The sequence below is a fragment of the Prionailurus bengalensis genome, chromosome D1, assembly GCF_016509475.1.
Source record: "Prionailurus bengalensis isolate Pbe53 chromosome D1, Fcat_Pben_1.1_paternal_pri, whole genome shotgun sequence".
Lineage (NCBI taxonomy): Eukaryota > Metazoa > Chordata > Mammalia > Carnivora > Felidae > Prionailurus > Prionailurus bengalensis.
The window spans coordinates 68,363,200-68,391,162 of record NC_057346.1 but is presented as its reverse complement, the minus strand read 5'-3'; the positions used below and the strand labels follow the sequence as shown (position 1 = coordinate 68,391,162).

At 49.6% G+C, this 27,963-nt stretch overlaps 1 protein-coding gene across 2 annotated transcripts in view; it reads left to right on the top strand.

Moving 5' to 3' along the window:
- Window positions 1-27,963, top strand: part of GALNT18 (polypeptide N-acetylgalactosaminyltransferase 18) — a 354,502-nt gene that overhangs the window by 186,667 nt on the left and 139,872 nt on the right. For both annotated transcript variants that reach the window (XM_043580668.1, XM_043580669.1), the window contains exon 3: window positions 7,536-7,702. In XM_043580668.1, coding sequence (XP_043436603.1) covers window positions 7,536-7,702 — 167 coding nt within the window. The remainder of the gene's footprint in view (window positions 1-7,535; window positions 7,703-27,963) is intronic.

Below are 27,963 nucleotides of genomic sequence, written 5' to 3'. Positions count from 1 at the left end.
AGAGCCCGACGTGGTACTTAATCCCATGACCTTAGGATCATGACCTGAGCCAAAATCAAGAGTCAGGAATTCAACCAAGTGAGCCATCCAGGTGCCCTGACCTTATATGGTTTATAGTCTAGCAGAGACACTGCTGTTTGTTAAACAATCACAGAAAAACACATTGCAATAGCAAATAAGTGGCATGCAAGAAAAGCGAAGGATGCTGGGAGAATCATGGGACATCCAATTCCAGCCCAGGAGTCATACTTGTTCTCTCTTTACTAGGTCTTGTATGCTCTCTCAGAGCAAGGAACTGAACTCACTCAGCAACCACAGAGGGGTGGGATTCTTTGTGGGTTGATGTTCACACATAGTCACGTAATCATACAATTCGAAGCCATGTGTTCAGGTATGGAAGAGGGCAGTATAGTTGAAGACATCATGGACGAGCTCAAGTCTGCATCCTCCTGGCTCATTGTTAGAGTTCTGTGTCTCTAGTGGTGACCGTCTGTGTCTCCAGCTCACTGACAGTGTCCTATTCCAACTCCATCATTCCCCCTGCCCCAGACTCCTGCCTTCTGCCTTCTTGGGGTATCTCACGTTCAACCTCCCCATGAGAAAGAGCTTGATAGGGTTGCTGGTCCTTCTTCAGGATTGCCAGATCTGGCTACACAGAGTCTTGAGTGAGGCTGCCCTGTATGCTGACAGCCAGGCTATTGGTAGCTATTTGGGGCTCAGGAATAGGTCTCTGGTCCCATCAGTTATGGGCCAAGTGATGAAGCCACAGGACAGAAGACCCAGACACCCTTATACAAGGAGTCACTGGGATTGTTTATCCCAATGGGAACAATGCAACAGGAAGAATTTAGGCTTCGGGTGCCCAGCAGTGTTTATATTTGCCCCCATCATCCTACTAGATATACTACACCCGTTCATCTTTCATCAGAGCTGGCAGCCTAGAGTAACTTATGTTTTGTGCCCCCACCCCCAATCAAGTATCTGGGTCATCACAACACCATTGTTTTGCCAGATGCATCTCTGGGTGAGAGTGAGAAGGAAGATACAGACCCTAGTTTAACAGGGATTATGAGTACAGGCTTTGGAGACAAATGAGGCCAGGTTTAAGCCCTGGAAAATAACTTACTGTCTTAGCCCTAGTTCCCTCATCTATAAATTGGGGATAGATATGTTTACCATATTGGATTGTAAGAAGGAATAAATGGGGGCGGGCAGGGGGAGAGTAAAAATATCCCTACATCTCTTAGCATGGTTTATGACAAATCATGAGCACTCAGAAAATGGAAATTATTACTATTATAATTTCCAAATATTCTACATGGGGTCCATGGGCAGTGGGGGTGGCAAGCTCCATGCAGTCTCTTAGCTACAGAGGTCATGGAGATATAGATGCCAGAGAGAGTAAAAGTCTTGACTGTCCTCATGCTCAGTGAGAATCCCTACATTGACCTATCTTTAGGTTTCATTAAGTCCAGCAGACTGGACGCTGGCAAGCCTGGGAGACTATCTAATCTGGAAACGTCTAGAAGATGCCAACAGTGTACCCAAGTAAGGCCAGAGGAGGATCAAGCAATTCCTGTGGGTGCAGGTGGGAGGGGGGAAGCTGGGGCGAGGACACTGACGGCCTCAAAGGGCCAAGAAGGCAGTGTCCCAAGGTTTATGTTCTAGGCGGTTAATGGTATCTCTGAACCCTCGTGTGCTGACCATAGCTGCAGGGAGGGCTGCTTGGGAGAATCCTGGGAAGGAAGAGGGGCTGGGGAACCCTTGGGTACCTAGGTGTGTCATCTTCTCACTGCTTGGTCCAAGAAGGTCCCTTCCCCACTCCCAGAACCCTAGCATGGTGGACCTGGTTACCCCTTGCACTGGCAGCAGCATCAGCAAACATTTGACTTTGACCTTTATTCTGGAAGAAGTCTACCCACTCTCTCACCCTCAGTCAAGCAGCCTCTTTGAATTATCACCAGATGGACTGGGAGCTTGAAGGTTTGCCGAGGTCATAGGGAGGGGAGAATCTACTGACGCCACATGTAGGCAGAAAATCCACTGATGCCACATACAGGCATCTGGCTGCTGTCCTGGGCAGCGCCAGGCCGCCAGGAGCCTAGGTTGGCCCTGCTTACTTGGCCACTGTCCCTCACAGGCAACAGTGGCACTGAAGCTCTTGATATAAATGTGCCTTATGAGCAGCTCACAACAGTCTCAGGGAGCTCGGCCGAGAGGCCCTTACTTAGCTGTTCCCACCCCACATTGCCTTCTGTGTGCAGAGATCGATAAAGTTGAGTTTATCATGACCATCAATTCCGGCTTATTAGACAGCCCTAGTACTCGCTCTCAGAAATGCCTTGTTTTTATCTCTAGTGGAAAATGGCTCGACTTTGAACAAGAATAAAAGTAAAAAGGGAACTTTTATGGCTTAATTTTATGGAGAATATGCCTCTTCTCAAAATCAGTAAGGAGCAGGTCTCGTACAGTCAGGCTTTCTCCAGAAGCATCAGGAGAGAGAGGCCGGTTAGGCCTGTGTGGCTCCTCTGACTCTCATGTCCTCTGGTCCTTCTCTGGGGAGGTGAGCGGGGGAAGAGGCAGACACCCACAGCAGGTGGGGAGCAGGCTCTGGGGGGCAGAGGGTGTGAGGGCCAGACCCTGGAGGATAGAAGTGCTGGGCTGGGGTCTGGAACAATTCTCTTCCACAGCAGTTCTTGAATGTGTATTCCTTTTGAAAGCCTTGGGCTGCCCTGGGCAGGCAGGCTTCTGTCCTGTGTTCGGCAGTGATGATGGTGAGTGTGACCGGCAGGTATGTGGACCTCTTGCCTAGCATGCTCTTCTGCCTCCTTCTTTATGCCTCCTTCTCCAGCAATGCGAGTTCTGCTTCAGTGTCGAGATGACAATAGGAATCATGACTGTGTGCCGGTGTCTGTGTGTTGGGCACTTTGAAAGGGCAGCATCAGTGTATTCGGCAGATGCTGACTGAGTGCCTGCTGTGGGCCAGGCACTGTGCTGGGCAGTGGGAGCACAGTCGTGAGTGAGCAAGCTCTGTTCCTGCCCCCAGGAAGGTTAGGGACACTGTCGTCTACTCATCGGGCAACCTCCTGTCCCGCCTTGCTTGGGACTTTCAGGGCTGAAACTGGGAAAATCCTGGGCAAACCGGGACATTTGGCCACCTTGTGTCATCAAGATAGCAGTAAGAGGATGTTACTTGTGGCATTTAGTGTTGGCCAAATCCAGGTGCTGGATGGGAGGGCGGGGAGGTTTGCAAACTCTTTCCTCAACGAGGTGTCTTCTTTTCACCACATGGGAGGTAGAAGATGCCGAATTTTATAGAGAAAGACACCTAGGTGATCATTTCTTCTGCCACCCTCATTCTAGGATGGGACATACAGAGAAGTGAAGTGGCCCACCCATGGTCACGTGGCAGCTTGGGGCAGAGCTCAGCCTGGGTGGCTTCATCCACCCTCTAACACTCTTTCCCTAAAAACGGGCCCGTCTTGTCTTTCTTTTCTTTTCTTTTTTTAATTTTGTTAACACTTTTTATTTATTTTTGAGAGAGACAGAGAGAGACAGAGACAGAGACAGAGCAGGAGTGGGTGAAGGGCAGAGAAAGAGGGAGACACAGAATCTGAAACAGGCTCCAGGCTCTGAGCTGTCAGCCCAGAGCCCAACGCGGGGCTCGAACTCACAGACTGTGAGATCATGACCTGAGCTGAAGCTGGATGTTTCACTGACTGAGCCACCCAGGTGCCCCTCACCTTGTCTTTCTTATCCTGCCCACCCTTCCCCCCTCTCTGCTCAGCCACATCCATATTTGGGGTTAGGTTCAAATAAACTGAAGTGTAAGGGAGCTTGCCTCCAGGTGTAGAGAGAGAGGCCAGGGCAAGGCAGCTGTTGCTGGAGGGACCCTGAGCAGCTCCCAAGAGAGAAAAGGAGGAAGGATTTAAGGAGATCAGGACGTTTGGCCTGGAGGGATCACTTAATTACAGTACAAAGAAACTTAGAACTGCTGGAGACAGAATGTGAGGAACTGGGGCCATAAGTTCGGGGGAGGAAGGACCCTGCTGGTGGAGAGAGGCCCTGACTCTCTGACCCAGGGAGGAGGTTTGCAGAAAAAAAGGAACCCGCCGGGGTCAGTTGCATGCATATAAAATGTCGGCCTTCTATAAAATAAACAGCCCTGTTAGCTCTGTTTAATTCCAAAAACCTACTGTGTGGGCAGACTCTGGTTTAAGGGTAGAAGATAGCTCAGCAGCAAAATACAGCCCTGGTTCTTAGGGGGCTTGGTTATAGTGGGGGAGGCAGACAATAAACACACACCATTATGATGTATTGCACTAGGTGTTCCATTCAGAAGGGCCTGGGTAGAAAAACCTTATGTTCAAAGGAGTCTTTCACGTGGAAATGGTGATCAGAGTTTAGCTTGTAAAAGAAAACATTTCCATTCTGCTTACGGAAAGGCCATCAGGAGTTGACCCATAGCCCTGGGGGTTCAAACTGTCTAGTGGGCCTGGCCGATACTGGGAGAAATTCAACTTGGTCTCCTTGGGAGGGGGTAAATGGGGAAGGGAAGAAGGGAAGGGAGTAGAGGGTTGTTAACCCGCGGCTCAGGAAAACCCCTACGAACCACCTGGATCTCTGGTTAGTGGGGCTCTGAGGAACCCTCTGGAGAAGTGCTACCAGACACAGGGTCACAGTCTGCACGGCTGGTGGGGTTAGTGGGAAGGACTGCCAACATGTACCATTGTACCCACCTTATTGGGAGCTGTGCACTGCACTTCATAAAAAACCAATGATACAAAGTCACATGCCAGCAGTTTGGCCATGTATTGTATTATTTTTTAAATGCAGTCAGTGAGTGGGTTGTATCTTGATACTTTTGTCAGTTTTCATGCCTATGGAAAGGTCAGCTGCTGGTCTTGATAGATATAAATAGGCTCTAGCCAGGGACGCCTGGGTGGCTCAGTCGGTCGAGCATCCAACTCTTGGTTTCAGCTCTGGTCGTGATCTCGCGGTTGTGAGATCGAGCGCCGCGTTGGACTCTGTGCTGGGTATGGAGCCTGCTTTGGATTCTCTCTCTCCCTCTTTCTCTGCCCCTCCCCCACACGCATGCGTGTACCCTCCTTCTCTCTCTCTCAAAGTAAATAAATAAACACTGAAAAAAAAAAAGAGCACTAGCTAGAGGAATGGACTTTTGGCCACAAACTTTCTGATGGCTGTTCGAAAAATCATTTTCACAACAAGAAAAAATTTTTTTGGAAAGGGTCTTGATGAGCTTAAGGAGGCCTTCCAGTCTTTGTCCTTCATTAAAGTCCCTCCCTCTACCTCCCCACCCCCTTCATCCCTTCACTGCACTTCCATGAGCCAGTTGCTTTTCTCCGGTCACAGCACTATTCCCTCAGCCCCACCAGGCCTTTGCACGACTTGCTTTTTCATACCATTTAAGAGTGTAACTAAATCTGTCCTCCTCCCAGAGCCCTCTTCTGAAGACTCCTTCTGGAACAGCTGCCAAGGCATCACGCTGTCCTCTTACCCTGCTTTACTTTTCATCTCAGTACTTATATGAAATTATATCATTTGTTTGCTTCCATGTTGACCTGTTTCCCCTGTCAAAGTGTAAGTGCCGTGAGGACAGGTACTTTGTCCTTGTCCTGCTGTGCCCTTATTGCCTACAAGAGTACCTGCTTCATGGAAGAAGCTCAATAAATATTTATTCCATTAAATACAAGAATGAATGCCTTCTACGATGCAAGTCTGTTAACCTGGTGGTTTTATTAACATTTTAAGTATGAAAATAACATAGACACAAAGATGGGGACAAAACATAAGAGCCTCTTAAATACAGAGAACACACTGAGGGTTGCTGGAGGGGGGTGGGGGAGGGGGAGGGTCCAAATGGGTTAAAGGGCATCAAGGAAGACACTTGTTGGGTTGGGCACTGGGTGTTATACATGGGGGATGACTCGCTGGAATCTACTCCTGAAATCATTATTGCACTATATGCTAACTAACTTGGATGTAAATTAAAAAATAAATAAAATAAAATAAGATAAAATAAAATAAAATAAAATAAAATAAAATAAAATAAAATAAAATAAATTGTAAGTATGAAACAGATTTGGGAAGAGGTTCAACTCTTTTCCTTCCCCCACGTCTCTTTGGTGAGAGAGAAGGAGAGCTGGAAATAGAATGGAGAAGTTTCTGTAAATTTCTGGTAACCATAGAGACGGTGATTTTAGTTTATTAATCTCCTGCTCTTAAGCAGGCTGGGGCCCCACGGTGATTTCTCCAAATTGCTCAGCCCTGGTTATCCTGCAGCCTTCCTCATTAAGGAAGAACAGGCCCATTCCTATCCTGCAGCACTTTAATTGCCAACAAGCAGAAGCTCTGTACCATTATGCTCATTATTGCATGTTCTAACCTGGTTGCACCTCCCACTTTGGAGCCATACACCATGGTCACCAGCCCTGAACTCCTGGAGCCTCCAGTGGCAGGTGGTGGGAGTAGACAGCCTCCTCTCTGAGCCCAGGGCCTATAATTGCTGCTCTTTCCTTTTGTTCAACTGTCCTGAAGACAGGAGTCCATGCCTTCTGGAATAATGTTTCGTTTCAGCCCGAGCATGGCACCCACCATGGTTTCTTGCCCATAAAGGTGATGCTTACAGTACTTGTGTGTTCCTCTCCCTACTGGGAATAGCATGTAGACTTTTAAGATTATGCTCCAAGTCGTTTGGGAAAGAGACCTCCAAATGACTTCAGGGTTTCAGGACAACTAGGGGGGGAAATGAGACAGTTAGAGGTAGTCTCTCCAGCAACCATCTTTCCCTGAGGGAAAAACTAGGTATAGATGTCAGAAGACCATAGTGTGATTCTATCTTGGCAGCTGATTCACGGTGGGGACTCAATCTCTCTGAGCCTTAGTGACCTCCTCTGTGAAATGAGACGAGACCTGTCATTCTGTCCCTCATTTGTGTAGAGACTCTGACTGTAGCTTCAACCTGGTCTGGAGTCTGGTTCCTGGTGATGAATGAGACGTAGGAGAGGCCCAGGCAGTATGCCTTCTGCAGTGAGACAGAGTGGATTCTGGCAGAAGTCACTGGAAGGGCACATCTTTTTCTCCCAAAGAAGATCATCTAAGGTCTGCTCTTACCTAGATGTTGGCTGCCATTTTGAAAAAACAAAGACTTTCCGTTGGTTGCATTTTCTATCCTATTGGGTTTAGAAAGATTGAGCCATTCTTCTAACAAACACTCGGTGACTACCTGCTGTGTTCCAGGTACTACACTGGGTGTTTACGGCACAACTATTCAGCTGGGATGATTATTGACAAATCCAGACTCTGTTGTGGTACAAATCCATTTTAATGGTTGTGAGCCTGTCTGTTATATATTTAGGGCTTGTCTTAAGTATCAAAGAAGAGGCCCTGGGAAGAATCTGGACTCCTGAGCCCTCCAGCAAAGCTGGAGCCAAGACATGGGGTGGGTCAGTACCTGGGGTGCCCTGCATCTGAGTCACGGACAGATCTAAGAGCCTGGCTTTTCTTCTTTGTAGGTGCCGCAACCTCTCCTTCCCCGATAGCCTGCCAGAGGTGAGCATCGTGTTCATCTTCGTCAACGAAGCACTCTCAGTGCTACTGCGCTCCATCCACTCAGCCATTGAACGCACACCTCCACACCTGCTCAAGGAGATCATCCTGGTGGATGACAACAGCAGCAATGGTGAGTGCCTAAACTCCCTTGAGCCCTGTACCCTGCTCTGTGCCTGACATCTCAGCAGAGGGTTGAGCCTCTGTTGGGGGGACGGTTCTCATTTTTTAAGGCTCTCTACGACTGCTCCTTCAATGAGATGTTGCTTCAGAGATGAGAGATTCTTGATGGTCACAGCTCTGGAAGGTTCACTCCATAGGTGTCCCCTCTCTGCATCTTGAAGGGGCCTGGTCCCTAAGCTTTTCCTCATTGGCTGTCCACTCTCTCCTCTAACATTCTAGTGCAGTGTAGGATAAAGAGCCCTGACCCCCACCCCCACCACATGCACAGTGAACATTGCACCACGTGCACAGTGACTCTTTTCTGTGAAGCATCATTTCAGTTTGTGGTATCCCTTGGCCTCTTCCTGGAGGATTGTTGGTGTTGTCTTAGCAGTGGTGGTGATGATAGCAGAGGTGTTGATGGTGCTGGGTGTGGTGCTGGTTTGCAGTGGTCTCGATGGTGGGGCTGGTAGTGGGCGTGTAACACGGTGGCAGCAACAGAGCTGTAAAAAGTCTGTCCTCTTTGCTGGATGCCCTGCTCCCTGTTCCATCCGGCCTTCGCAAAGCCTCAGGTGGCCCACAAACACTTGTTGAAGCCCTTACCCCTTCTCTCTCCCCTTCTCCAGCCATGCTACCAGCTACCTCTTTCCCTTGGGGCACTTTCTGGGGCCTCTGATACCTACATATACCAACCACCCCATAACATTTTCCAAACTTAGAGACCAGGTACTGAGATGGTTTTAAAACCAGTGCTCTTGATAGGATGATTAATATGGATGTGCTTTGGATAATGCACGATACTAAATACTAGACTGCTAGGGCACGGGATCAGAGAGTCACTGAGCCTGTGTTATCTTTAGTGCTTTCTCTGGTGTCAGGTAGTAAATTTTCCAGCGAATCGTTGCTATAATGAGAAATTCAGATGGGCAATTTGTGTTTTGTTATCAATTAAAGCTGAAACATATCAGATAATTGAAATATATTTAATCTCAATAAGCAAATTTTCTTTTTCATTTTATCACCATGTAGTAAGAAGTGTAGAGCAGCGCTGTGAAGCGGATTTTAGAGCTTTCTGAAGGGCAGTGCTTATGGATCACTTGACTCTAATTGTTCTGTGGTTGTAAAGGGAGGAAAAGACATCAGAGAGTGGTAGCAAACAGGCGGCATAGTTTTGGGGCGATTGTTAATGCAGGAGACAGGAAGGGGCCCGGCCTCTGCTTCTCACGGCTACTTGCTATTATCTGGCCTGTGTCCATGGAACGGATGCCTGAGCAAGTGGAGAACACCTTGACTAGCCCACCCGTGCACCCTACCTTGCCGCACCCAGGCCTGCTGGCCCCTCTCCTCTTACATGTGAGAAGGTAAGGGATGAATGAGCCATCCTTTCAAGGGTGAGGACATCCCCCAGTCACGAGGCATCCTGAGGCTCTGTTGTGCTATAGAGGTGGGTATGAGGATCAAAGGCAAGATACTGGCCAGAGAGATATTATGAAGGAAGCATCTTCCGGATCTCTTGACTAATAGGCTATGGGCAGATGAACCAAAGGAGGGCTAGTGAATTATGGCTCAGTTTCAAGCCAGGGTGGCTCTGAGGATGATGGTGCCTTCCCAGGAGAGGGGAGAGAAGGAGCGGTGGGGTTCTTCAAGGATGGAAGCTTTCAAACCCTGAGCTCTAGGGAGTATTATGCTGATGGGAAAGTTAAGAATTGTGACTGTGGTGGTAGTTACCCAAAGCTACATGTGACAAAATTGCACAGAACTACATACCCATGCCCAAATGGGTACACATCTTACTGGAGAGATCTGAAAAGCTCTGCGGATGGGGGCAACATCATATCACAGTGTGATATTGGACTGTAGTTGTGTAAGATGTTAACATTGCGGGAGGCCGGGTGAAGGTGTGTGGAACCTCCCTGTACGTTTCTGTGTACTTTCCTGTGTTATCTGTAATTACTTCAAAATATAAAGGCTAAAACAAACATCTCTCTCAGAAGATTCTAATTCAGTAAGTTTGAGGTGGAATCTGGCCATCTCTGTTTTAAAAAGCATTCTTGGGATGCCTGGGTGGCTCAGTTAAGCATCTGACTCTTGGGTTCAGTTCAGATCATGATATAGTTCATGAGTTCAAGCCCCGAGTCTGGCTTTGTGCTGACAGAGCAGAGCCTGCTTGGGATTCTCTCTGTCTCTCTCTCTGCCCCTCCCCTGCTATGTGCACACACGCTCTGTCTCTAAGTAAATAAACATTTAAAATAAAAATTAAAAAGTAAAAAGCATTCTTAATGGCTGTGTTGCATAGCTCTGGTTGAGAACCTCTGGTTTAATGAGTAAGATGTAGCTTTGCTCTTGTACACATGAGTTCCAGTCCATGATGTGAAGGGAAAGAACTCTGAAGTCTCGAGACATGGGCTGTAGGGTCCTCTCCACCACTGGATGAGTGACCATGATGTCTCAGAATCTTCATTTCTTCCTTTGTAAAATAGGAATAATAATCGTCCCCGTTTGCTTCACCTGCCTGACACAGTCAAGCGAATGACCAAATTGAAGGCCATCAGTGTTTACCCCTACCCCCCCCCCCCCCGCATTCCCAGGAGACTGCCACATAGCTCGCCAACTACACAGCTGGAGCTCCAGAGAAGGAACCGTGGGAATGTGAATTTGGAGTCTTATGCACGGAATAATTGAAGCCACTGCCTGGGAGGAGATGGTGGCAAAGAAAAGAGGGAAGAATAAAAATAGAAGCTTGAGAGAATACTGAGCGTGAGACATTAAAGAGTCAGGAGGAAGAGGGTTAGCTGGTGAGAGACGGAACGGGTAAGGGCAGGAGAAATCTGGAGGATGACAGATTCCTTGGACAGAGAGAATTCCAGAAGTGAGAGTCATTTATTTGAATGAACCCACAGACAGGTGGGAGGACGCAGAGTCTGGGAAGAAGCCTCCGTATTTGGAAGGTGCAGCAGGAAGCTTCAGGAAGGTATTGAGGATGGGGGCTATGGAAGCCATTTAAAGATGAAGAGCAGACAGGGAGGTAGCTTTTCTCTGTCAGGGATTTTGGCTGCAAGAGAGAATCAGATTCTAATGATTCTGGAGCAATGTTTCTCACACACACACACACACACACACACACACACACACACTTACACAAATTTGAACCATAATCTATAGTAAGAAATACGTGTACATCATGACCTAGGAGGACACACCTACTCACACTCATACAATTGCACACACTATTGAAACAAAACTTTTAAGAAACAATAGTTAGCCTTCTAATGTGTGAAGCACGGTGATATTTTCTATTATAGTCTGGTTTATGTTATTCAGTTGTATTGCACTGTATGGTATGGTATGGTATGGTATGGTATGGTATGGTATGGTATTGTATTGTATTGTATTGTATTGTATTGTATTTCTTTTTTTGAAAGGCAGGTTGTTCTCAAGACCCTGACTGCACATTAGAATTGCTCGGGGAGCTTTTACACAATCTGGGTGGCCATCTCTTGGCTCTGGTAATTCCATTGGTCTGGGGAGGGGGAGTTGCCTATGGCCTTTGAGGCCAAGGTGTGGAACAAGGCCTCTGAAGGGGGAGGAGAGGAGGGGATCCCGGGCACAGAAGTGAGGGCTGCCTCTGGGAAGAAAGGGCCCATCTCTGTACCACTCAGGAGAAGCAGATGGGTGAATAGGGAGATAGCTGGAGGCAATGAGGGGTACAAGAAGGGGTGCCAGGAGGCTGGCAGAGTAATAGTGCTCAGTCTCAGTATCCTATAGCTTTTACAAGACCTTGGGTGGGTGGGGACATGTTGGGAAGGGGACTGGTGGCAGCTGGGGTTGCCCTGTGTGGAATGGGGCAGGGAGGCGATCCGGAATGGGTCTCCTCAAGACCAGTCTGAGCTGAGCTCTCAAGAAGGGCAGAAAAAACCCTGGAGACTGTGGCCCTTGAAAGAGGTGAGCCATCATGCTTAGCAAAGGGCTTAAGGACCCTTCAGACCAGACCAGCCTGACTTGGGGGAAGGTGGCTAGGACGATATCCTCCTGCTCAGGCTCCATTTGGGGCCTGCTTCTCTTGGGCATCATCTCGCTCAGCACAGAGCGAGATGTTTATTTCATGTCAGGCCAAGTCAGTACAGTTCCACAGATGTTTATGGGGCACCCAGCCTGGGCCAAGGGCATGACGGGAATCTAGCCCCTGACATCAGAGAGTCCTGCAAATAAATAAAAGGATATGAAACCTAATAGGACTCCTGTTTCTGGTCTCAGGTCTGCCACTTCCTGGCCGTGGGTCCTTGCCTTGGTTTTATGTGCCCCGTGGGGATTTCAGGCCCTGCCCTGCCCTGCCTGCCCCATAGTCACCAAGGATAATGACAATGGAAGTGAGTGACAGTGAGGTAATGGCAGTGAAAGGGCCACGTAAGCTGCAAGGTGTGAAGGGTGCCCCCAGGGTGAGTCTAAATGACAATAACAACAACTTCAACAACAGTAATAATAACAGCTGATGTGTAACCACTACTTAAAGGCAACTCTTGCTTTTCTCTCCCTCCTGAAACAGTATGCTCTGGTGGGAAGAGCGCAGAAATGGGCCTTCGGCCGGCTTTTCAGTTCCAGCTCTTTCTAGCTTCTTCCTGGCTACGTGCTCTTGACCTCTGTGAACCCTATTTTTCTTATCTGTAAAACCGGGACGTGGAATTCCTACCTCAGGGGTTGTTCAGAGGCTTGAATGCGATAAGGCATGATGGAAGGGGCATCTGTGTTTGCAACTCTAAATGAAGCGGGAGTATAGAGCCTTCGGGACATCTCCCCAGGCAGTGTCACACGTTGTGTGTGTGCTGGTACCTCGTGTCCCCCAAACCCCTCCTCCACAGGCATTTCTTTTGCCTTTTTTAAAAAAATGGTTTCAAGAGTGGAATTTAGTGATTCATCGCTTACATATACCACCCAGGGCTCATCCCAACAAGTGCCCTCCTTAATGCCCATCACCCGTCTAGCCCATCCCCCCGCCCCCCACCTCCCCTCCAGCAACCCTCAGTTTGTTCTCTACAGTTGAGAGTCTGAAGGCATTTTTGTTTGGGGTCAGGCTTGTGTTTCCACAAACACAGGAAAGGGACCGTCAATGACCGCCTTCTTCATCCAAGCCTCTCTAGATCTTTAGCTCTCTCCCTCAGAAGCCAAGGGCTGGAGGCTCTGCAGATGGTCCTTGTATGAGAGTCTGAGTCCCTGTTTTTCTGCCTCCTTAGCAATATCCCAAACAAGCTCCACTCTTTCAGGGGGCGGCTCCTGTGTAGGGTGTGGTCATTCTACTAATGTGGTCTCGGACTTTAGTGTTTGAGCTTGATGAAAAATACAGAGATCCGTGCCAGGCGCATTCTTGCCTCAGGACATTTGCACTTGCAGCTCCCTTCACTTGGAAGGCCTTTACTGCCCCACAGCTTCTTCTTTTGCCTCTTTAGGCCTTTGCTCAAATCTTTAAAATAGCACCTTGGTTAAAGTGGCAGCCCTTACCCCTGTCACTCCTCATCCCTTCCTCGCTTCTTTTCTTCCACAGCACCTATTACTACATCTGTTATACTGTACTCACTTGGTTACCTTCCTTTCTTTATTTGTACGTTCTCACTCCACCCGTCTGTAAGTTCCATGAAGACAGGGACTTGGGGTTCGTTCATTGCTCTGTCTCCAGTGCCCAGAATAGTGCCTGGTACTTGTAGGGATGTACTAGATAGTGATTGAATGAATCAGTGCATTTTGATTCTGTAGGTCTGGGGCAAGGCTCGGAATCTGCATTTTAGTAAACTTTCCAGAGCATTCTCATGCAGTGGGACATTCTCTGGGAATCACTGTTCTAACTGTTGTCCCTCATCTGTACTGCAGCTGAGGACCTTGGGACGACAGGCATTTAAGCTCCCCCAGAGCAAGCCTCAGGCAGCAGGCACTGCTGGGTGGAGTGTTTCTTCCCCCGGTGGGGCCTTTGGGACCTCCCTGCTGCATCCCAGGGAGATGACGTGAATGGCGGGCAGGATGCGGAGCTTCTCTTGCTGTTACCCCCAACCTGGCCTGAACTCAGGTCCTATGCACAGAGTCAGATGGCTGACCCCAAGCCTCCTCCCTTCAATGTTACCCAATGTCTGCAGGCATTCCTGCCAGGGTAGGCCATGCCCTACCTGCCCTGTAGCTCTGAGACAATGTCTCCCCTCCCTGGCTCCTCATCCTGTTATCTCAAGAAATGGTGGGAACACGGCTGTGAGCCTCCTGGTTTTAATTACCATGCTCTTAGTGAATCCCAATAGGCCAATGTCTTTATCTGGGACTGAATGATTTAACCTTTATGGACCTCCAGAGGGAGGGAAGCACCAGCATTTGCAACTGATAGAATCATCCCTGCCTTTGATTCTTGGCATTCACCTGTTTGTTCGTTCACTTCATTCACTCATTCATTCATTCATTCATTCATTCCCCCAACAGGTTTTTGATGGCCACTACTTTGTGCTAGTACTTTAGCACACAGCTAAGCATTTGCCTCTCCCCCATTGTGAGCTCATTCATGTGACACAGGTATTCCAGTGCCTGGCACAGGACAGCATGAGCCTTTTCAGGTCCCCTCACCGGCTGTCCCAGAGTCACCATATTCCACAATCCAGCCACGTCCACTTCCAAAACCATTTCCTTTTCTGCACTTTCTGTATTTCCTTTTTTAACTCGTGTCCTCTTTTGATAAACTTAAAAATCATACACCCTTCTTTTCATGCTATTTGAAATTTTAAAATGAATCTGACTGTTGTGACTAAAAGCATATCAAAGCAATGGCAATATCAAATATTCTTTTAAGAATACCATTCCCTGAGGTGCCGGGGTGGCTCAGTCAGCTAAACATCCGACTTCAGCTCAGGTCATGATCTCATGGTTTGTGGGTTTGAGCCCTGCATTGGGCTGTGTGCTGACAGCTCGGAGCCGGGAGCCAGCCAGCTTCAGATTCTGTGTTTCTGTCTCTCTCTGCCCCTTCCCCATTCATGCTGGCGCTCTCTCTCTCTGTCTCTCAAAATAAATATTAAAAAAAAAAAAAGAATACTATTCCCTGGAGGTCTCAGTCTGCTCTTGGTTGGCAGTGACTTGGCCAACCTCACCGAGCCTGATGTGTGTCCTCTTCTGCCCTCCAACAACAGAATGGCCAGTTGCCAGAACCTCACACCCTTGAAGCTGGATGGTCTCTCTCCTGGGTGATGCATACCTTTCGCTCATGGATGCAGCCTTCTCACTGGTCACGTTTGCTCGAAATCTTCAACAAATGTTGGCAGGGTGAGTCATAGAACCAGGCAGCCTCCACAGACAGGGTAAATGGGGCTGTCCCTCCCCCACCATGCTGTTGGAGAGACAGACAGAAGACCAGGCAAACCCCACCTGGCTCTTGGGAGGAAACTGAGGACCTATATAGGACAGAGACTTGCCAGGGCCCTATAGTATGTGGGTGACAGAGCTGAGGTAGGACCTCGGGTCCTCTGACTCTCATGAGGGCTCTCTCCTCCACCCCGTGCTGTGTCCCTACGTGGTCCCATGTTCAGTCTTCCTGCTGTCTGCACTCTATATGGCTGTGGAAGCCCAGCCAAGGCCAGGCAGGTTTGGTTTCATTATGGTGCTCTGGGCCATTTGCCCTGCTTAGCCCTCTTCTGAGAATGACTGTCCTCCCACAGCCCACCCCCTTCACCCAAATCAAGCTTCAGGGACCGTTCAGGTGGTAGCGCTTCCAGAAAGCCCTCCATCACTCTGCACTCTGCCTGCCAGCTGGATCAGGAAGTTCACCTTAGCACTCACACAGGCTCTCACTGCCTCCCTCACATACTATTTTTACTGGCTGTTTACTCATGAAATTAGAAATTTAGCACAGGTTAGCCAGGGTGACCAGTGTTAGGGTGCCACTCATCTCAGTGTCCCACCAACTAGCTCAGTGCTCAGCACATAGCAGTCACTCAATAAAACTGGTTACAAAAGGACATTCACAATCCCTTAGGGAAGTAGGTGTGGTTACCATCTCCGTTTCATAGAGGAGGAAGCTAAGTCTCAGGTGAAAATAAAAAGTGACCACGGCCCAAGGTCATAGCCAAGCCATGGTTAGATGGGGATTCAAACCTAGATCCCCTGGTCCTGGAACCTGTGTCTCTCTACTCGTCATACTGCTGGGAGGCCGGGGGCTTTTCTTTTATTTTTTCGAGGTGTGAGACTATTTAATTTAGAAATAAGCTTTGGACAGCCTCCTAATCAGAAGGGAGCCTATGAGTCCACTCTTGGAGAGAAAGACCATCATGGAGGTAAGGCCCCCATGTGGGGCGGGAACTGGCACCAGGAGCTGGTCTTGTGCTCAGCTATGTGGACATAGGTTCCTTCGTGTCTGATTTTCCCCTGACAGCAGCCCACCCCATTACTTCTTGCGGAGGGTAGATCAAATACAGGATGACCCCCTAGCCCCCACGCTAAATAAAATGGTAGACCTGTGTCCCAGAGTCTCGCATGGATTAGCCTCCCCCAGACCCCTCCCAGGTACAGGTCCTGGATCTACCTCAGTGAAGGGCAGCTGGCAGGTATGGACATGAGTGGTTCCTCAGGCTGTGTTCCATGCCCCCGGCTAGACCACCGCTCAGTGGGCTGCCTCTGCCCAGGGCTGGGCTTTGACCCTCACTTCTCCAGGCCTGGGCCTCTGGCCAGAGTGACTCCCAGTGCTTCTGGGTAGATGAAGTCCGAATCAGGCAGCACCAGCACAGTGAGCACTTAACATGTGCCAGAGCCTTTTCTAAGGACTTTTTATAAATTAATCAGTGCTGTATGATAATGGTAAGAACCATTATGATATCATTCTATATAATAAGGAAATAGGCACAGAGGAGCTAAGGAACTTGTCCAAAGTCACACAGACATAGGATTTGAACCCAGGTTGTCTGGCTTCTGAGCTGACTCCCTCGACCATTAAACAGGCTGCCTCTCATGCACTGTGGATCTCAGACTCCAAAAGAATTAATGGAATTTTGGCCTCATTCTCTGGAGAGAGAATGGCATTGGGCAACAGGGCCAGCAAAAGAGGTGAAGAAGGAACTTAAGAGAAGGGAGTGGCTGTCTCCTCAGCTGGAGCTTTGCCCGGGTTCAGTAGGAAGGAGACGTGTTGCATGGAGGTGGCTAGGCTTGTGTCGGGACTGAGAGGAAACTGAAGAGCCGTGCTCAGGTCATCTCGTGAGAGGGGCAGCTTCCTATTTCATCTGAAATGGGGAGAACCTGGCGTGTCTATGTGTGCACGTGTGTGAGTGAGTGGCTGTGACCCGGTGAACGTGCGCTGATGCGGTGTGAACGTGTGTGAGCAATGTGTGCGCGCACGGGTGCACCTGGTGTCTTACTCCATTTGGGTGGCTTTTACACCATGTACCGTGTTTTGTACCAAAATACCATAGACTGGGCGACATTTGTTTCCCATGTTCTGGAGGCTGGAAGTTCAAGATCAAGGTGCTGGCAGATTCAGTGTCTGAGGAAAGCCTGCTTCCTGGCTTATAGATGGCTGCCTCCTGCCTTGTCCTCACATGGCCTTTCCCTGCTGCCTGTGTGTGGACAGAATGCAAGTCCTGGCGTCTTTTCTTATAAGGGGGCACTAATCCCATCATGCGGCTCTACACTCATGACCTTATCTAACCCTGATTACCTCGGAAAGGCCCCACCTCCAAATACTATAATGTTGGGGATTAGGACTTGACCGTATGGATCTGGGGGGTGTGCAGATTCGGTCCATCACACTGGGCTTCTGTGAGCAGTGGCGGTCGGGGGGGGGGGGGACAAGACCCACAGATAGTGGCTGAGCCACTTCCACCACTACCTGGAGCCACCTTCACGATCGTGATGAGTGACAAGTCATTGCACAACTGTGAGTCACTGTTATTTTTAATCGGTGGTAAGAAAATCACAGAGTAGTGACGAAGTAGAATCAGAACTCCCAGATTGCTTGCCACCAGCTGCTGGGTCCCCCTCCACCCCCTGCGGAGACCCCATCATCCCTTGGCCCAGAGGCTGCCTAATCATTGTTTAATGTTTCAAAGATGCTGTCCTACACAAGAGATACTCATTCCAAGCTGTAAAAATACCAACAGCTTTGCATGCAGCTGGAATAATTGCAAAAATAAAAAAAAGCAGAGGAAAAGAATGGTCTGACAGTATTGTGCTTTATGGAGCTTAAAGAATCCCATATAGCTAATCTAATTACAACCAAGGCTCAGGCAGCTTAAAGGTGTTTATACAGCCAGGCACATGGGCTGTCGGCCCACTCAGCTGAAGGCTTCTTGTCACCACCACCCCCATGCCTCTGACTGGTGTGACTAGAATAGCCCACCCGTAAGACTGGCAGCAGGCACCCAGGAACCTCAAGATGGAGGCAGCCTCATACTGAATTCTGCAGAGGTCCTGGAGGCTCTCACATTTACCCCGTGCTGCCTGGGCTGCTCTGCCTGCCACACTGTTTGCCCCCAGACTGAGGCTTACTCTTGGCCAGACTATACGGATTCCTGTGCTCAGGCGTTGTCCAGCCCTCTCCCACGGAAATCGTATGACTTGTGAGCTCCTAGCTGCTCTGGGTAGTGAATGCCCACCCCTCCCTGCCCGACTCAAGCCCTGATCAATGCCCACCCCTCCCTGCCCGACTCAAGCCCTGATCCTAGGACTGGGACGTGCTTCGGCCAGTGGCCATGGTGGTGGAAAGGAATCGGGTAAATATTTCTGGCCATTTCAGTTGTGTCTGTTTCTGAATGATCCTTGTAGAGCCACCACATGTGGTTTTGCGGGCTATGCTCTTGACCAGGGCACCCAGACAAGGGGCAAGTGGGGGGTTTAAATCTAGCCCATGATCTCTGTTCGCTAAGCCATGCATCCTGATATGAGTCTGTGTCAGAAATGCCTTTTCAAACTGGGAGTCTGAGGGGGAATACTTTTCTGTGATGCACATCAAAGGGCCATGTGCTAAAAGCCCAGCCAGCACTGACTCTGCAGAGAATAACAGCAGTGTCTTCTTCCCATGGTGGACGGCATGGCCGTAACAGAGCTGCTGCAGCCTGGGGGTGTCCCCCGCACCTGCTTCCCTCCACACCCCAGCCTTCCTTAACTTCCTCTGAGTTGGTCCTACACTGGACCTTCTGCCTCTGTGCTCTACCAGTCTGCCGTTCCCTCCTAGGATGGAGCCCTTACCCCCTGAGCTGGGCTCTGGCTCCCATCTAGCCTGGCCAACCCTCCTATTTGAGAGGCTTGCCCCTGCTCTTGGTACCCCCTGGCTGGGACCCTGCTCCACTAGTCTGATCCACCTGCCTTCCCCTAACCTGGGGGCTGAGCATCCTTAGTGATGCCTGGATGTGCTGAGCCCCTGCTGACACCGCCTCCTGGACAAGCCCCAGAGCTCAGTCAGTTTCTCCAGCTCCAGTTCTGCCTGTTGCCATCTTCTTCTCTGTCCTCACCAGCCACTCTGCCAGGGTCCCAGCATGCCACTCTGCCAAGTCTACCTGGGTCTTGCAGTAGTGTGGGTAGCACATCACTCGTCCTGGGCCCCTTTGCTGATAAAGGAAGCTGACTTAGGGAATCAGAAACTCCCCAACATATTTCCCTGCCTCCCAAGAAGAGCCCCCAGGAGGGCAAAGAACATGCCCTCCTTAGCTCAGGAGCTCCCTGTAAGCAGTCTGCAGCACGGGGACTTTGGACCATTTTGCTTTACAGATGAGACAAGATGACCAGCATTTGATTAACAGAGCCAGCAGGAACCAAATACAGGAAAGCCTTCTTCAAGCGGTCAGCCGTATGACCATCTGTTGAGGGAGAATTTCCTGGAGTTGGAGCACTGAGCGAGTATGGGAGGAGATCAGGAGCGGTCTCTTCTGCCCCCCGGTGAGGGGCCCTGCTGCCGCAGCTGGGAGTCCAGCTGTCTCTGGGAAAGGCCAGGGTCACACTACCCCAGCCCGCAGTGCTGCCCACAGGAGATGTCTCCTTGTCCAGCCTATCTCGCTCAGCAGCTTGTAAAGACAGACCGGTACTGACAGGGTAGGTACCATGAATGCAGGCACTACGGCCAAGCTGAGATCATCCCTCTGCTTTCCCAAACACTTAAAACCGCTGCTGATAATAAGTCTTTGGAGTCTGGAATGCCTCCTAGTGAGACTGATTTTCTGAAAGGCAGCCCCAGACCACACAGCAACCCAGGTGTCCTCCAGCAACACCAGGAAAGAAAAGGGAGCATGTGGACAAGAGTTAGAGCTTGTGGCCACCCCAGCTGCGGTCCAGATATGTCCTGTGTGGTACTTCAGAGCCCCCAGGAGGCTGGTGCTGCTATGGTTTGATGTGATAGTGGAAGGTTCTATGGGAGACACATTGGGGTGGGGGGGGGGTGTGCGGTAGAAGCCAGTGCAGATGAAAACAGTAGGTATGGACCTGCCTACACTGCACATCACTAGAAATCTGCTCTTATTGTGATTGGGGGGAGATATTTTTTTTTTTTTAACCAGGGCTCTACTCTACACCTAAGGGCCCTAAATTGGGAACAAGTTCTTTTTTTCTTTTTCAGGGACTGCCTCACGTATCTGCTCAGGTCCACAGGGACTTGTGCCTTTGGAGTTTCTGCAGCCATTGACATGCATTCATTCAACAAATGGAGAAGCAGGTTCCATGCTTTTTGCTGGGGAGGCAGGGGTGAACCAGGTGTGGCTCTTGCCTCTGACAAGCTTTAGTCAAGTAGACAGACTCTACAGCCCCCCTTTGGCACAGATGTAGAGATGAGATGAGATGTAGAGATGTAGAGATGCCTCATTTCTACTCGTTTTTAGACGCTTCTGCCTTGGGAGTTCAAGATGTAAGTAGAATTGTAGGGAGGGAAGCTCTGGAATAGAAAACAACCCCAGGTTTGTCAGATCAGTGAGCAGGAAGGTTTCGTTCGAACCACCACTAATGGAAGGCTACGTTTACTAGACAGCCCCAAGGCTGACTCTTGACTCATTCTGTGCTGCTGAAGCAGGGCGTTGATTTTAGTCTAACCAAAGAGGGCAGGGCCCGGCAAACGAGACACGTGGCTCCCTTTGTTTTCCCGTCCCTGGTCCCCATACTGTGACTTCCATTCCTTCCCCTGCCGCCCTGCCGGAGGTAGTTCTCCACTCAGCACCCGACCTAGGAACAGGGTGGGTGACCTAGCTCACTTTGTGGGTTGCTCTCCTTGCTAGATGGGCTTCTCTAGTGGGGCAACTTGAAGCAGGCAACCCTAAAATGTAGTGCAAGCCCCTCACTTTACTAGAGGGACAAAAGATCCAGAGAGGGTATGTGAGTTTCCCAGTGGCACACAGCTAGAGAGCAACCCTGCTCCAGCGCTTTGCTGTCTGCACTCATTCATCCAGCAAACATGCAACAGAGTGTGTTCTCGTGTGTCAGGCATCACACTCAGCACCAGTGATGCAACAATGGGTCGAAACAGTTTCTGTTTCCAGAGAGCTCACAGCCCGGTGCAGATGATATACCGTAAACAAATAGCCATTACACACAATGTGGTGGTAAGTGCCACCAGCCACAGGTGACAGGAGAGAGTGCTGAGGAGCCCCAGGGAGAGGTCAAGGTCATTCTGAGAGGACTTCCTGGAAGAGCTGGCATTTGAGCTGGGCCTTGGAGGTTGAATGGGATTTGGATAATGGATTTGAGAGTGGAGAAAAAGACAGAACTTGCCTCTGTTTTTGTGTCTTTCTAATAGACTTTAGGGAAGGAGTCAGAACGATCATGTATTGGGCACCTGCTGTGTTCCAGGCACGGTGCTGCACACTTTTACACACTGTCTTAATTTTTCTGGTATCTCTCTTCATCTTACAGATGAGGAAGCAGACTCGGAAGTAACTTAGCCCTGAATGGAGGCTTCCTCTTTGATTTCTTCTTCTCTATTCCCCAGGACGCCTCCCCCAGTGCCTTGTGCCCCACAATGAATGTGATGATTGAACGAAAATGGGCACAGAGGGATGGGAATAGTGAGTTTGCAAAGTCATAGGGAAGCCATCTTCCCCCTTCCTTGGACAGCGTGTGGCTGAGCACACAGCTATTTAGGATTTCTGTCATCAGAATAAATGTCTTCCCATGCACTTAATTTATACCCACCCCCAGGCTGGTATAATCTTAGCCTAAGTGAATACTAACAAGAACTTTCCCTTTTTCCAAGCATCTTTGATGTGTTACTTCATTTAATCCTACTACCAACCATGTGAGCTGGGTATTATTATTATCAAGCCCATTTCATAGACAAGAACACGGAGGCTCAGAAAAGTTACCAGTTGCATAGCTAGGAATGGAAGAAACAGCATTTAGGCCCGAGTTGGATCTGGCTGCAGAGCCTGAGCACTTAACCTTGTGATATTCAGGGGTCCTAGACTCAGTTACCTACTGAGGCTAGATAGATAAGGTGAAAGGTAGAGGTGAGGCAATGAGGACTGGCGGGTCTGTGGTGAACAAGAGAAGGAGTCCCCGCTCAGCCAGAAGGGACCCCACCTCTTCCTAGCCTGCAAGACTGGCCGGCTTGTTTCAAGCTGGAGATCACACTTTTACATCTGGTGGGACGAACGAGCCACGTGGGCAGGCCAGATACAGTCCTGGGCTTTCTGAGCACAGCCGGTGTCGTGCTGGCTCCCAGTGTGAGACGTAGAAGCTTCTCTGGAGAAGCTGTGTATCTCACACAGCCTTGGTGGAAACTTCTCCCTCTTGTCCCCTCCCCCTCTCATGCTGGCTGCTTTCCCACATCTCCGAAAGCAGCCAGTCCACACAATCTGAATGAGCCACTCCTCCGTGCAGCTTCCCTTCATCGTATGCAGCTGGAGAACTCGACAAGGCACAGGCCATGCGTGCACTTTTAGTTCCACTGATTCAGGGAGGCCCCTTCTGGGCTGATCGGCCTTTCAAAAAAGCACACAGTCAGGCGATTGAGGTATGGATTTTGTGTGCCTGGGTGGTGGACTTGGAGGCTGTCCTTGAGACATCCCTGAGTCTTGAGACCTTGCAACTTGCATCAGGCACCCTGGACCGGGCCAGTAGTGGGGGAGGGGAGGGGCCAGTGGCCAGGAAAGCTGCAGAGGAGGCAGATAGTTTGAGAGTCACTTAGAGCAGCCACATGTCCCTCAGCAGGACATCTCTCAGGGGCAGGAGGTCGGGGAGAGGTAGGGGAGGACAGCAGGAGCTCAGGCCTTCACATGGGCTGACTCAGCCTGCAGGTGGCTATGACTTGGACGTACCACAGCTCACTGGGACTCACCCTGGCTGGCCTAATTCTCTCCCCATTTCCTGCACTGACTGTGACCCACAACGCTGAGGAATGGTCCCAGAGTGTGTTTGTGGTGCTTGTGGTTGAAAATGGGGTCGCTGCCATCTAGGAGTGAATAACCACATCATTTCAAAGCCAAATAAGACCCAGGGGGAAGAAAATCCTAGGCCTCATGTTTCTCTCATCTGGGGAAAGAAAGGTGAATTGGAACTTCGCGAGCCCAACTCTTTAAACCCTTTCTCACCCAGTAAATTTGATGGGGTGACAGAAATGAATTAGAAATTAGATCAGGGCTCAGCATTTACATGGGTTCCAAGCCAAATGGAAATTAAAGAGTATCTCCAGCAGAGTTAATGGTGAAGGCAAGGCTTCCTGCATATATGACTTGGCAGAGTGTTCCGACCTGGGTCTCGGGGGAATTGATGGAAGGATCCTGTTGACGAGATCAGGAGGTGGAGAGAGGGTTCTCTACCCAGATACGGGGAAGGAATTAACTTGTCACCAGTTGACACTCACTGATGTGACAGAAAATGCCACGAATGCGAGGCAGATTTTAATGCCAGGCCGCCCAGTGGCCACATTGACTCCCCCATATCTTCCCTGAGGTGCTTAGACATTGAAGAAAGGAATATTTTCCCCTACATTGAAGGAGGTTTCTAGCTAAGTCCAGTGGATGGGGTGTGTCTGCAAGCTTGTCTGTGTTGTCAAATTCCATTTGGTTTAAACATGAGAACTAATGCAGAGAATCAAAGAAAACAGAGTTGTTTGCTGAGTGTTCCTGACCAGAGCTGCTCAGGCATGAGGCTGAGGTATTACCTAAAGTGATTGTATTTTCTCTGAAAAGAATATTCAAGGTTGTTTAATCTTTCTGGAGTGAGTTTCCATAGTCTTAGGTACTCAACTGCTCTCCTCTAGACCTGCACACTCCGTAGTCCAACAATATGTCAGCCCAGCGGTGGGTGATATGCCTGTTCACCCAACTCCTCAATGTTGCATGGCTGGAAAATCCAGTCCTATCCTTCCACTTTCCACTGGGGCTCCCATGTTATGCCAGGTGTATCAATGGGAGAGGGAGGGGAGGAAGAAGGGAGAGACAGAGAAGGAAAGACAGGAAGAGGTATGGATAGGTAGGTGGGTAGATGGATGAATGGGTGGATGGATGGATGGATAGATGGATTCAATCTTTTCCATTCCATGACATAGGTATTTTATGTCCATTTGAAAGATGAAGGAATTGAGAGTCAGAAGCAGTAGTGAATCACCCAAGTTCCCAAAATTTCTCACTGCAAGATGGTGGCAAAGCTGGGGCTTGAACCCATGTTTCCCAGCTTGAATGTGTCTGTCTTTTCCTTTGTCTGTATTGTCCACTAGGTCTTTTTTTTTTTCAACGTTTATTTATTTTTTTTGGGACAGAGAGAGACAGAGCATGAATGGGGGAGGGGCAGAGAGAGAGGGAGACACAGAATCGGAAACAGGCTCCAGGCTCTGAGCCATCAGCCCAGAGCCTGACGCGGGGCTTGAACTCACGGACCGTGAGATCGTGACCTGGCTGAAGTCGGACGCTTAACCGACTGCGCCACCCAGGCGCCCCTGCCTTTTTTTTTTTTTTTTAACTGCTGCCTTATATCTAAAGATGGAGTCACATAGGCCTAGACCAGTCATATAGGCTGCTTACACAAATAGATGGTCAGAAAGAGGTCCATTTTTTTTTTTCCATTCAGCAAATATGTAGTGATCACTGTGTTGGCAGAATTCCAAGATGGAGCCCCAAGACTCCTGGCCCCCAGTATATACTTCTTCTAGTTATTCAAACATCAACCTGCCTACCACTATGAAGGGTCTTTGCTGATGTAGTAAAGGTTCCCAATCACTTGGGCCTGACCTAATCAGGTCAGCCCTGATTACATGAGCTTTTTAAAAGCAGAGTTTCTTCTGGTCGGACGCAGAAAGGTGAGTCACAGACATATGCTGTCAAGGTCTGAAAAAAAAAAGCAAACATCCATGCTGTGAACTGCCGGTGGGGGCCACAAGGCGGGGAACTGCAGGTGGCCTCTGCTTGCCGAGAGTGGCCCCAGCTGACAGCTAGCAGGAAGACTGGGACTTCGCTCCTACAACTCCAGGAAAAGAATTGTGCCAACAATTAGTAAAGTTAGAAGAGGACCCTGGGTCCCAGGTATGAGCTACAGTCCTGGCTGACATCTTGATTTCAGCCCAGTGACACCCTGAGTGGAGAATCCAGCCTTGTCATGCCTGAGTTTATAACCTCCAGAAACTATGAGATAGATAATAAATTTCTGTTGTCCTAAGCTGCTAAATTCGTGCTGTTTGTTACACAGCAACAGACTAAAGTAGTCACCTACAGTATGTTGGCCACTGTGCTAATTGCTGGGAATATGAGACTGGCATGGCCCCTGCCCTCACAGGGCTCACAGTCTGGTGTGAGAGATAGATGAGAAACACATCAAATGATTACAGTGTGATAAATGCCATAAAATATATAAACAGGATAATGTGAAATAAATCCAAGGTAGAAGGGCTTTGCTCCAAGGTGAGATGTTAGAGAGGCCTCTGGCCTGAGCACTAATGAATGAAAAGGAGTTAGCCAACCTGAAGAGCCATGGAAAAGTGTTCTAGGCAGAGGGAACAACACATGCAAAGGCCCTGAGGTGGGAGAGAGCCTGACATATTCTCAGAGTCAGAAGAAGGCCAGTGTGTCTGGAACGTGGCGAGGAAGGAAGAAGAGGGCTTGAGATAATGTTGAGGAATCGGGCAGGGGCTTCATCACATAGTACCCTGTGGAAGAGAATTCTCAGTACAGTAGGCAACATTGGGGAATTTTAGATGCGGAGAGGTGTGTCTGACCGTCCTTTCTGGAGGATCTGTCTGGCTGGTCTGGAGTGAGTAGTTTCCATATGGGTAAAAGTAGAAGCAGGGAAGTCATTTGGGAGACTATTGGAATACTTCACTCAAGAGATGATGGTGGTCTGGACTATGGCGGCTGGCGGGAGGGAGAAGCAGCTGGATTTGAGATACATTTGGATCTGCTGGTGATTGGATGTAGGGGAAAGGAAAGAATTGGAGATGAAACTTGGGTTCCCAGCTTGAGTAATGGGGTGAGTGACTGTGCCATTTACTGAGACAGGAGGCACAAGCTTGGGGGAAGAACAGGTTTAGGGAGTAAGACCAGAGTGAAGTTTTAGATGTGATGAATGTGAGATGCTTGTGAGATGTCTAAGAGGAGATGTCAAGTAGCTGTTTGGACAGATAGGCCCTGCTGAGCAGGGGTGACGCCCAGGCCCAAAGAGGGGTCAGGACCAGGCAGCCTGGCTTGGTGGCAGCTCCCTGATCATTTCGTTGAAGAAAGGCAGAATACTTGGGTCTACACAGCAAGGCTTTGAAGACCAGGGACCTGGACTTCTGGTGTAGTCTTCCTTCCTAGACTCCCCCACCCCCTGCTCACATGCTGAGTAGCTCCAACATGAAGCTGACATCTCAGCAAGTTACTTCAGTTGTTCTGGGCTAGTAGTAAGGTGCATTAAGCACCAAATTATATAAACTTGAAATTGCAGTCTAATGTTGTTAAGGGGCCTGAGGGAGCCTGGGAAGAATGAGCGTGCTCAAGGAATCATCTCTAGGATGATCAAATCCCTGATTAGAATCACCTCCCAAGATCAGCTGGCCTCTAGAGAAAGCGGAGAGCGCCTCTGAATCCTAATGGGGTGTCGGCACTCTGGTAAGACGTTTGGCCAGGCTTGCCACCTCCTTCCCCAGGGCTCCTCAGTGCAAAAGGGTCTGGTGTGGAAAGAGTTCCCGCAGGGATCCTGACCTTTGGGCTCAGGTATGTACCCACACCCTACAGGGGACCTGCACCGTGTGTGGCAGATCTGGCTCTGGCTGCTCCAGCTTTGCCTTGGAGGGGCTCTTCCCCCAGAAACAGACCCAGAAACATGGATTCAAGAGCATGTAGTTTATTGAGAAAGATATACGGGTAGGGTGGGGAGTTAAGACGAGGTGAGGGAAGCAGCAGTAAGAGTATGCTAGCAGGACAGGCACCACTGCAGGCAGGTGGCGCTTAAACCCAGGGGGAAATCCTGGGAAAGGGGGTAAAATACATGCCTCAGGACTATCATCCCTGAGAGGTGAGGGAGCCGGGGTATTTGTATACCAGCTCCCTTCAGTCATTGGTTCAGTGCTGCTCTCAAGGGACATTAATTCCGAGCACTTCAGACTGACGTGTGCTGGGGCAGAGCGGCCTTCTGTGGCTCTAAGCAAAGCCCTTGGGCAGATGTTCTGGGAGTTAAGTGTGGTGGTGGAGAGAGGGGCACTGAGAAAGGGTGAGGCGCCAACGAAATGGGTGAAGCATCCAAGGTTCACGAGGCACATGTTTTAGATACTTGTAAAAACTGCATTTCCAAAAAGCTACGGTACTGACTCTGTCCAAATCTCTGCAGGCCAAGTTGTAAGGCATGCTGGAGCATCTGCAGCAGGGTGAGACTATCCCTCCAGGTCAAGAGAAACCAGGGTTAGAACCTCTCCTGCCCCATGAAGTCCACCTGCAGCCCACAGGCAGAGCCCTCAGTGCCTCAAGACCTGGGGCCACATGTTCTCTGTGTCTCTGTCTAGTGGGTCCTTCTGACAGAGCTCCTGCCAGACCTAGGGTTATAGAGACTCACTCAGGCTGGGGGGGTCAGAGACCCACAGCTTCAGCAGGTTTAAAGCACAATCCAGCCAGGGATGGGAGAATCAGGGCAAGATGCAGTCTCTGGGAAAGACTGGTACATTCTAGGGGGGGCCAGGCCTTAGCCAAGAAGGGTGTCAGGTGAGTGCTGAGAAGGAGACACAGAAAACTGAGGTAGAGCCACACTTGTGAGGTCTGGGGCTATGTCAGGGAAGTGGGAAGGAGGCCACAGCTTGACTGGCAGCAGGCATTGAGGGCATTCCCTCAGCATCCCAGATATCAGGCTGGA